Genomic DNA, 11,359 nt, shown 5'->3' on the forward strand with positions numbered 1-11,359 from the left:
AGCCAGCATAGATCAGAAAAATGTTTTGATCTCATACATTGTGATATTTGGGGACCATGTAATGAGATTAGTTATGATGATTTTCGTTATTTTCTAGCTATTGTGGATGATTTCAGTAGATGTACTTGGGTTTATATGTTGAAATTCAAATCTCATGCTGGCATTGTTTTGCAAAGTTTTTGCTCTATGATTGAAACACAATTTGAATGTAAAGTTAAAACTATTAGATCAGACAATGGAGATGAATTTGAGATGAAGAAATTTTATTCACGAAAGGGAATCATTCACCATAAAACTTGTGCAGAGACTCCTCAACAATATGCCATAGTTGAAAGAAGACATCAACACATTTTAAATGTGGCAAGAGCTTTAAAATTTCAAAGTGGCATCCCATTAAGATATTGGAGTGATTGTGCTCTCACGGCAGTTTATCTTATAAACAGAACCCCTATACCTCTTTTAGACCACAAAACACCCTTTGAAATTCTTTTTCAAACCAGACCAGATTACACTTATCTTAGAGTTTTCGGATGCCTAACATTTGCTAGTACCCTAGTGAGTGGAAGACATAAGTTTGATCCTAGAGCTAGGAGATGCATTTTTTTGGGATACCCATTTGGAATCAAAGGATACAAATTAATGGATTTCAACACAAAGGTGGTCTTTATCTCTAGGAATGTTATCTTTCCACGAGAGTGTTTCCTTGCAAGCAAAATGCTATCAACAGTGCTTATTTTAGTCCAAATCCAACTTCAAAAATAGATTTCATTTATGAAATTCCTATTATCTCAGATCACATAGAAAACAGCCCAAATCATTCTCTTATCAACACTTCAGACAAAATGCAGCAACAGACCACTCAACAGACTTTGAATCTCTTTCATTAGAACAAAATCATGGCTTATCTGGACCTGCAAATACATTTATAATTGACAGTGAGCCATCCCAAAAACAAGTCGTACCTTGAAGGTCAAATAGAATCAAGAGAACCCCTACATATCTCAAGGATTTTGTCTGCCAACAGGTCACTTTGCTTCCCCATTCACAGGCTTTGGACAAGCAAAGGGTCACCGTTCCCTCAGGTAATCCCTATCCTCTTGAGAATAGTGTGTCATATCATAAACTCTCCACTCCCTACAAGGCTTTTGTTGTTTCTATCAGCACACAAACTGAACCAAAAAATTTCCAAGAAGCACTAGAATCTCTCAAGTGGTGTAATGCTATGAAAGCTGAAATAAATGCTCTCGAATTAAATGATACTTGGATAGTTGTTGATCTATCTCCTAGTAAGGAGGCCATAGGGTGTAAGTGGGTTTATAAAATCAAATTCAATGCTAATGGGACCATAGAGAGATATTAAGGCAAGTTAGTGGTTAAGGGATATACACAACAACAAGGACTCGACTATCATGAAACATTTTCTCCTGTGGCAAAACTAGTTACTGTAAGGACTTTGTTGGCTTTAGCTGCTATTAAAGGTTGGCACTTATACCAATTTGATGTAAACAATGCATTTCTACATGGAGATTTGGCGGAAGAAATTTACATGCAATTGCCTCTGGGTTATCCCACTGTTAATGGGATGAAAGCTTGCAAATTGAAGAAAAGCTTGTGTGGCCTTAAACAAGTCTCTAGACAGTGGTATTCTAAGCTATCTAACTTCATTATTGAGCAAGGTTTTTCACAATCTAAGGCTGATTATAGCTTATTTACAAGAGCTACAAAACATTCTTTTATTGTCATCCTCGTATATGTCGATGACATTATAGTGTTCAGCAACTGCATTGACTCTATTAATGTTCTCAAGCATACCCTACATGAGAAATTCAAAATCAAGGATCAATATAGTTGAAATACTTCCTTGGGATGAAGTGGCTTGGTCAGATCATGGCATCCATATATGCCAAAGAAAGTATGCCTTAGACATCTTGACAGATTCAGGCAAAATTGGGGGCAGCACCAACTCGAATTCCATTGATCAGAATCTTAAGCTTTCTAAAGAGCAAGGCAAACTAATATCTAACCCATCACTCTATAGAAGGCTAGTTGGAAGATTACTATATTTAACTATAACAAGATCGGATCTATCCTTTTCAGTGCAATATTAAGTCAATTCATGGATAACCTTGGATTACCACACCTTAATGAAGCCTACAAGGTTTTAAGGTATATCAAAAAGGCTCCAGGATAAGGTTTGTTTTATTCTATTGAATCAAGCCTGCAGCTTATAGGTTACTGTGATTCAGATTGAGGAGCATGCCAGGACACAAGAAGATCGGGTCAGTGATTATTGTGTGTTTATTGGGTCTTCTTTGGTGGCCTGGAAGTCAAAGAAACAAGGGGTCGTGTCTAGATCATCTACGGAGACAGAATACCGAGCAATGGGTAACCTGTGCTGTGAATTAACTTGAATGAGATATTTACTTCATGACTTGCAGATTACACATTCTCAGGCTGCCACTGTGTTTTGTGATAACAAGGCTGCACTTCACATCGCATCAAACCCTGTCTTTCATGAGAGAACCATGAGAGAACCAAGCACATTGAGCTTGATTGTCATCTCATCCATGACAAGATTCAAGATGGAAGCATAACCACTGGTTATATTGGTAGTGGATTACAAGTTGCAAACCTCCTAACTAAGGCCTCAAGTTCTTCTGTTTTCTATACTCTTTTGCTCAAGATGGGAGTAGAAGATATCTACTCTCCACCTTGCGAGGGGCTATTAGAAAATGGAAATCAGCTGCAGGTGAGTCAGCTTGGGAGTCAGCAAAGCACTCACACTCCAGTACACATGGGCAACAAGCTGGACCATAGGTAGAAGAATAAATCTAGAAGGATTTAGCATCTTTTCTGTTATGTGGTTTTCCTTTTGTAACAGAGTTGTTTATATAGATTCTTTTTGCTGCCTGCTGTATAGGTTTTCCGTTAGGCTGGCACTCTTCTCATTCTATATATAGTGTGATCAACCTGTAAAGAAGTGAATATAGCAGATTCAATATCATGAGATATCCTGATGAACGGTAGATTTTCTAGTAGTGATTATAACAAACTTGCTGCTCGGAAAATTGGACCGTTGGAAGTAATTGAAAATATCAATCCTAATGCATACAGGTTGAAGCTTCCAAGCCATGTTGCGACCAGTAATGTTTTTAACGTCAAGCACCTGGTTCCATATGTTGGTGATTTGTCAATAGAGGACTCGAATTCGAGGACGAATTCTCTCCAACCCGAGAAGGATGATGTAGATCGAGTGGCCTATAATTTTATTGAGAAGTATGAGAGGAGGCTTGAGAAACAGGAATATTAATTTTTTTGTTATTTCTTTATTATGTCTGTCAAATTAAGTTTCCTTATTATGTTGTCTAAGTTTCTGTTATTAAATTATTCTGTCTTATCACTTATTTTAGGTAAGTTGTCTGTTTAGGGTTTATATATTTGTAGTCTTCTGTAGCCGCAGACAGTTTTCTGGAGTTATTATGTTATCAATAAAAACTCTCTGCAAGAGTTTTATTTGTTCCTGCAATTCCTAGTCCCGATTTCTAGGTTTGTGGAAGACTTGTGAATTTATTGTGTGCACAGATTCTGCTTCTGTTCTTTCCGCTGCATCATTAGGGATGGTAGTTGGTTGCTAGCTCAACTTTGAAGGATCTTTTTTTTTTTTTTTTTTTGAAGACTCTCTTGTTGCTGTTTTAAATTATATACAACGACTAGGAATGCATTTCTGATTTCCCGGGTTTTTTCGTTATCTTTTGGTAATGTAAATATTCATTATGTAATCTGATGTATTGCATACTTCATGGGTCGGATCGTACACGTGAAATGGTACCAATTGAAGTGTCGATTGTGTCCAATTATATCGTATTGCACATGCAGCTGACATTTATGTTTTTAACCTCAATGAAATCTCCATTGGTCTATTTTTTTAGCGTAATTAGTTTCCTCTAGTGTACTGGCATGTGCATTTTTCAAGATTAAGCATTCTTGCGACCATCGTCTTGACGACATCGAATCAATGTTTTTTCTTTAAAAAAAAAAACATTTACACGTGTGACATTACCGTTGTAATGGAATCATTTTTTTTTTCTTAAATATACTTTAGATGTGTGAAATTAGCGTGTAAAAAACTTGTAATGTATGGCATTCTGAAAACATCAATACACAAATCTATTGCTATAAGCTCCCATAATACGGTAGGATATAGTAAGGTTATATACCTTGACTCAATGGAGTATACTAATAGTGCACTCTAATGTTCACATTACGTCGAATTTGCAATATTTATAGGTCTATCGTTCACCATAGATCTGGTTCTATTTCCTACTTTACTATCGTATATAGTCAGAATGATATCTTGATTTTTACAGATTCACGTTTGCAATACACGAGACTCCGTAGTATTACAGATTCAGACCATCGAATTCCATTTTTTTAATATATAACACATGTCACATTCGCACTTTCGAAATAAGATTGATGCAGGTAGATGTAGTTTACTAATTTTGCATAGAGACGAACACATACTGACTAATTTTAATGTGGCAAAAAATATTCATGTTTCATTCATATTTACATTGATATTGTAACGAACGCATATTTTCACTTACAGGTTTTCCCAGTGATGATTAATCGTTTAGCAACCTCACAGCAAGAAGTTATATTTCATGTCTGGTGAATTGAGTGCGTGGAAGGAGCTGTCCGGCTAATAAAGCAGAAATCTGTAATGGGAAGGTGTTGAGTCACATTTATTCAATATATCATGTTTCCGAATTCACAATTCAAAATTCTCTTACGAGTTATATTATACAATCAATACATTCAAACACCTTCTAGGTTGTGTCAGACTAGATAAAAACCTAATAAAAATTTTACCCTTAAAATGCCGATGTGTGCATCTATTTGCCGGGAGTTTAGATGGGATCCATACAACAAAATCTTTGCTACTACATTTATAACAGTTCACAATGACGCTAACCAAATGTAAAAGTTCAATGCCCATTATTGCAGAAACACGATATTACACTTGGGACCTCGAAGGGGTCCATTTATTTGAATATATTGACTAAAAGTTACAACATTAATTTATTTCTTTGCCGACAAGAGAATAAAGGACGAAACTAAAGGTAGATCAAGCATGCATCCATGCTTGTATTATTCAACACAACATTTTTAAATTAATTAAAGTAAGCAGTAATTGTTAATTTAAACATTGTTTCTTTTTGGCCTTTTTGCAGAACTGTTTGTTTTTCTTGAGTTTTGACATCCTGTAGCCATGGAGTCCTTTTAGTTTTTCAGGAAATCCTTCCACCACTTAGCTGAATCTTTAGGGTGTCTTTCCAAATCATTCTCGTTCTTGAAGTCTACATAATGAACTCCAAATCTAAGATTGTACCCTTGTGTCCATTCAAAATTATCAAAAAATGACCATTTGAAGTAACCTTTCAAGCGTACACCATCCCTGAAAACGAAAGACTAGTTGATTAGTTTCAAAATTTACAATTTTACTTCGAATTTAACTACAATATGTGATTAAAGATAAAATAAAAAAAAATGACGTACTCTATTGCCTTTCTAAGTTGGTCAAGATGGTCCTTGTGATACGTAACCCTTTTTTCATCTTTAACAGCCTCTGGAATTGTTAGTTCATCGTTTTTCAATTCATCCAGCCCTACAAGAGATTATAAAAGAATTCAACAAATCACTAAATGCTCTAAAAATTTAGTATTTCTAATGTATATTCTTGCTATATAAATAAATAAACATGACTATATACCATTCTCTGTAATGAAAATCTCGGGATTATCATAAGTTTTCTTTATATAGAGCATTATCTCGTAAATTCCCTCTGGAACTATGTACAACCATGACGAACCACCCTGACACGAAGTAAAAAAGATTTGTAATTACATTAGATTATACATAAGCATCGAAAATAATGTAAACCATTATATCTATTTTAGTTCATTGTGCCCGTATATTAGGAGTCTATGACATAATCATATTTCACCAAAAATTGTTGATATGCCTAAATTGTTAGAATAATCCATTCCATTGTCTATATTCTTTTTCTAAGGGAGGGTACTATTAATGACTCACCTTATCACCAATCGGCTTGTCATTGCAATCATGAGCTAAAAGAATGAAAAGTAAACATCTTGTTAGAAGTAGTGTCCATTTTTTGTCAAGGTAAAAAGTTATAACTGAACATGAGAAAAGGTCCCAGTACTTACTCCTCTCATCAACATGCAGATCATTCTCAAAATGTGTTTTTGAAGAATCTCGAGGTACATTTTGGGCATAACGAGCCGTGTAATAATTTATGCCCAAGAAGTCACAGGAACCTTTCACTAGTGCAACCTCGTCTGGTTTAAACATGGGAAGACGTTCTCCTACATTGATTCTCATGGATAGTGGATAATCACCTGTTATTACAGGGGCTACAAACCTGAACAGGAGAAATGTGTTAAAATTAGAATTATTATCGATGTACTATATACCTAAACTTCTACAAAAATATATCTATAATGTATTCTCTTAATAAGGCATAAACAGGCTAAAGGATAAAAAGAATAGAAGAGAAGAAACTTCCGATAATGGATTCCAATTTAACGAATTTCCCAGGCACTAATTTCATTGGGAGATTTAGGAATTTATAGAGATGCAGAGTAATTGCTCGTGGTAAAGATAAACTGCTCTAACACAAGTAACAATTACCATCCTAACAAAAAATCAAGTGCTCTCGAAGCAGCCTCGACATCCTCTTTGTTGTCTTCCTTAAATGGATAATACCAGATTGAAACGTTTGTCATCCCTATTTTGCCTCGTTGGCTTTCCTGTATGTACAGATGTATTAATATTTGTAAAATTTCAAAAGTGTGTATTTACCTATTTATTTTTGTACATGTGTGAAATATTAAAATAAAAACCTGATATTGTTTCCGGTATATATTAACCGCATGCGCATGAGCAAGGATCAAATTGTGTGCCACTATATATGGTTCTGTTCCCGGATCTCCTTCAAAGGAAGTACCATCTTCAGAGGATGCAGTGTAAGGCACATTGAGTGCCTCAGCAATTACTTTTCTCGCTGCATCTCGTTCAGAGGAAGGAATGTTGTCCGAATTGTATGCGATATCAACTAGTTCACTGATTGGATCTCTGGCCATATATCCTCTTGATGAAGGAAACAGAGGAACATTGATGCTGCTTCTATGCTGAAGGATCGAGGAACGACACATTCGTTCCAATGATTCTCGAGTGCGATCCGATGCTGATGCCGATGCTCCAAGTTGATAACCTCGACGAGGGGGAAACCTTGGATGCACATATCCATAAAAAGTGAAGGACCGTGGCTCATTGAGCGTGACCCAATATTTCACTCGATCACCAAATTTCGAAAAGCATATGTCAGCAAACTCACAAAAATGTTTCCTATTATGACAATGTAAAGAAAGTTAAATTTCAACATATATGTCTGTAATAAAACCATAGATGGTTAAAAAAATTCACTTATGTCTTTTATCTTTGCACAAGAGATCAATCTGCTTATTATTATCCATTTTCTTTGAAGAAAATATTTCTGCTTTTTCCTTCAAAATATAGATTTTGAGAAAATAACTTTGCTTAATTCATCTGTTAAACATCTAGCACACGATGTTCGATGCTATGCAAGATCGTTTACTTACACAATTTGATGATCTAAGAAGCCGCCATATTCATCTTCCAATTTTTGTGGAACATCCCAATGGAAGAGAGTTGCACAGGGCTCAATGCCTACACAAAAGTAATGTAGAGAAATCAATGTACATGATATCTTTAAATTTTATATTTTAATTTATAAGAAAAGAAATGATTTCAATGGCATATCAATTTGAACTTCCAATCATGTACTAATTAAATATAAAATAAGAATAATTTTCTTAAAGATACAATAAACACGTGAATTCAAAGAAGTCTAACCTTCTTTCAAAAGTTCGTCTATAAGATTGTTATAGAATTGGATTCCTTTTTCGCTTATGCCATCGCATCGTCTACCACCTAAAATATCAATATAAATTTATACTCATATTAAAATAAAGAACTAATTTAGTTGTATATAATGAGGTGTATCTAAGGGTGTACACCCCCCTCACATGGAGTCTGGGATCCACCCGAATAAGTGTTTTTTTTATTCGGGTGGATTCCACACCGCATGTGAGAGGGGTGTACACGCTTAGGTACACCCCAATGTATTACTAGCACCACCGTAAAATAAAGTCAAGGAACTTCTATTGATATCCAATATTGAGGAAATTACTTGGTGAGGTCTCATATTAGAGACTACTTCTGGTTTTCTAAATACTTCTATTTTTCAAAATATTTTGTCAAAATACTTCTAACGAGAACTTTTTCTTGTCAAGAGTTTTTCTACATTTTTCTCTTCCTTTTCTTTGTGTTCGACTTGAAAACTAGGCAAGGTTTATGAGGCTTTCGAGTCCATTTAGAAATCCTAGTCAAACTTATCAATGTAGACCATTAACTCTATATTGTCCAGAATCTTTTCCACTTTGTCTAGCCCTTTATAGTCATTTAAAAAATTTTAAGCAGAAAACATCACTTTAGCTTAAAAATTAAATAATGTACAAACGCTACATCTTTGACGTTTCATTATTGAAGTGAAAAAAAAAACTGTTTTTCTAAAATCATTTAAGCACAATCCGGTACCTGGTAAGATTCTGGACCATGAAATTGAAAATCTATAAGAATCCAAACCAACTTCCTTCATCAAAGCCACATCGTCCTGCAGCATTATTGACAGTGAGTACATTATACATTCAAAAATATTATTCTTGGTGGCTTAAATTAGAATACAATCAATTATAATTGATTTTTTTCTTTCTTGTTTCTTCCACTTTTTTTCAAAATAGAACTTTTTGACTTCAAGCGCCAACAAAGTATCAACTTATTTTGAATGCTATGTTCCAGATAATAGTCATGTTTGAACAATGGCAATGAGCATTTTTTTTTTCATTAATGGATCAAAAGAGTTATTTAATTCATTTACAGCTATTAGTTCAATTCATTTTTCACTTACTTAAATATTGTAAATGGATGAGTAAAAAAAGAACACTGGTGGACTGGTGGTAGGTTTTCTTAGAAATGATGAGTTTTTATGTTGATATCAATTAGAAGAAAGTGGTCAAATTATTATTATTTTTTTTTTTTTATAAGGGCTTTATCACTTGGCCCCCACCTCATCCCCTGGACGTCCAAGGGGATTGTCCCTGAAGCATGGCTCTTTTTATAAATTTAGACCTTAATAAAATATAAGGGATCAGATGATCCTCGCTTAATGCTTGAATAGATATAGAATTTTGATACGGTAATATAAATGAATTAACATCACTATCTGCCACGAAAAATTAAATAGCTGAGCGCATTTACCTTGAACTTGTTATAGTGATTGATTGCCACTTGTCCATTTGAACCATCCGCAATGCTATCTGCCACACAGACATTTTAAATTAGGAGGGCACAATCAAACTTTGTACAGATCGAATACTTTATTCTTAATTTTTGAATGATTCATACTTGACTCGAAAAAAAGAAGATTTACGTTTAAAAAAAATCCCTTCATTAAGATTTTGGTCATCATTTTCATTCATTTGATTTCAAACAGTCATTTTATTAATATTTTGCTCATCACAAAAGAATACATATTTATGTTTAAAAAATTTATAGTGTATTTGAAATTTTGATTTAAACAATCAATTAAAATGATCGATTCAAATAATCGAAAGAAAAAATATTTAACAAATATTCAATACTAATTAATAATCAATCAAATAAACACAATTCATTAAATATAAGTAAAATTGGACATAATCACTTCAGACACATTTTGTATACACAATTTGATAGGAAAAGATAATCTATAGGTTCTAATTAATTGAAAATTTGATTGAGAAGTGAAGAATTGTAATAGATGTGATAATCTACAGAAAAATTATAGATAAATTTTTAAAAATTAGAAGATTTAAGAATTTGATAAAATGCGTGAGGGAGAAAGTAGCGAAAGAGAAAGATACAAGAAAAAAGTTCGAATCTATTATGATTTTTAGTAGATTTTGATAAAGTTAAAATGTTATGGATTTCATGAAATATTCTATTAAAATTAATTATTAACTGTGATTCATATTAAAATTTAGATTTTAATTCATACCAAACATGACTTAAAAAAAATCCCAAAAATAAACTACCAGGACCCCGTCTCCACCGCTGCACGTACATGTGCGTGTGTAAATTAATATGTTCTATTTTAAAATGAAAACTTTGGTAAAAAGAGTTACACAAGCCTTCTTCTGTTGATTGATATATTTAACTGATAAGAGATTATACATTTAACATGCCTCTACAGGATAATGACTTGTTAAAAAACTTCAATCCTTGAACTCGAACGCTTGTTTGAGTTTGAGATGGATCATGTTACTTATTTGAGCTTGTTGGACGGTGATAAGATACTTAGAATAGAGATTTTATCTCAAATGGACAACCATATATATAGGAGTAGCTGAGCTCTTTTATGTTAATTTATATTTTATATTTAGTGATTTTAAACACACAAGACTAGAGAGAGAGAGATTGAAGAGACCAGGATGCTTTTCTGTCATATCATCCCAATTACTCGGGCCTTTACCATCTACATTCCAAGCACCTTCTACCTGAAATAAATTATACATCCACAAATTAAGAACTCAAGAAAGTTAAATTGCATGTGATGGACCGTCTAACATATACATTCCCACATGATCGTTTCAGCAAATCTTCATTATTCTAAACTATAATGGATTCTTTTATAAGGTACATTTAATAATATTTCACATTATTAACGAATAGTACGGTTTGCCCATTTTTCTGACCAAATCTGCCTGATACAACATACTAAAACATACCAATTACTCACTTGATATGCCAGTGTTAGCACCGAAGATAAACTCGAAAAATCAGTTGCAAACCTGATATGCCGATGTTGCACCACCAAATATAAAATCCTTGGGGAAATCAGAGCGTTTGACCTCGGTTTGGGATGTAGCCATTTGAATAAGCAGGATGAGATATTATAGTCAGTTGGGAGAGATGTGTGGTTCCTCTTGTCCATTCACTCTATTTATAGACTATGGGTTTCAAATACTTGTATCATACCATTAGACAACAAGCATAAAGTAAGTATAATATATTGGGAAAGGTATCAATACTTATCTTAAAGGTTGAACCCCAACCTTGAAGGCCCCCACCGTCCCGCCCCTAGAGCTTTGTGAGGGAGGTAAATCACAGGATGTGCCCCAACAGATCAGGGAACAAGAGTTGCATGTACACTGCG

At 34.1% G+C, this 11,359-nt stretch overlaps 1 protein-coding gene across 1 annotated transcript; it reads right to left on the minus strand.

Annotated features, from left to right (window-relative positions):
• Window positions 1-4,979: 4,979 nt before the first annotated feature.
• Window positions 4,980-11,118, minus strand: LOC111407846 (beta-glucosidase 24-like). The gene is made up of 13 exons (XM_023037532.1): window positions 10,995-11,118; window positions 10,631-10,700; window positions 9,424-9,482; window positions 8,704-8,779; window positions 7,960-8,037; window positions 7,686-7,773; window positions 6,927-7,431; window positions 6,715-6,833; window positions 6,231-6,445; window positions 6,097-6,131; window positions 5,774-5,876; window positions 5,560-5,668; window positions 4,980-5,458 (listed from the first exon to the last, which is right to left on the minus strand). Exons 1-13 carry the CDS (start codon window positions 11,073-11,075, stop codon window positions 5,284-5,286), a joined length of 1,713 nt encoding a protein of 570 aa, XP_022893300.1. The 5' UTR covers window positions 11,076-11,118; the 3' UTR covers window positions 4,980-5,283.
• Between the last annotated feature and the right edge of the window lie 241 nt (window positions 11,119-11,359).

Source organism: Olea europaea, chromosome 13 (genome assembly GCF_002742605.1).
Source record: "Olea europaea var. sylvestris chromosome 13, O_europaea_v1, whole genome shotgun sequence".
Taxonomy (NCBI): Eukaryota; Viridiplantae; Streptophyta; class Magnoliopsida; order Lamiales; family Oleaceae; genus Olea; species Olea europaea.

Excerpts from the sequence above, each read along its gene's own strand:
- LOC111407846 (XM_023037532.1), bottom strand. The coding sequence starts at position 11,075 with ATGGCTACATCCCAAACCGAGGTCAAACGCTCTGATTTCCCCAAGGAT. Across the intron at positions 8,038-8,703 it reads ATGGTCCAGAATCTTACCAG|GTGGTAGACGATGCGATGGC; the intron begins GTACCGGATTGT and ends TTGATATTTTAG. Across the intron at positions 7,432-7,685 it reads TTCTTAGATCATCAAATTGT|GAAACATTTTTGTGAGTTTG; the intron begins GTAAGTAAACGA and ends TTGTCATAATAG.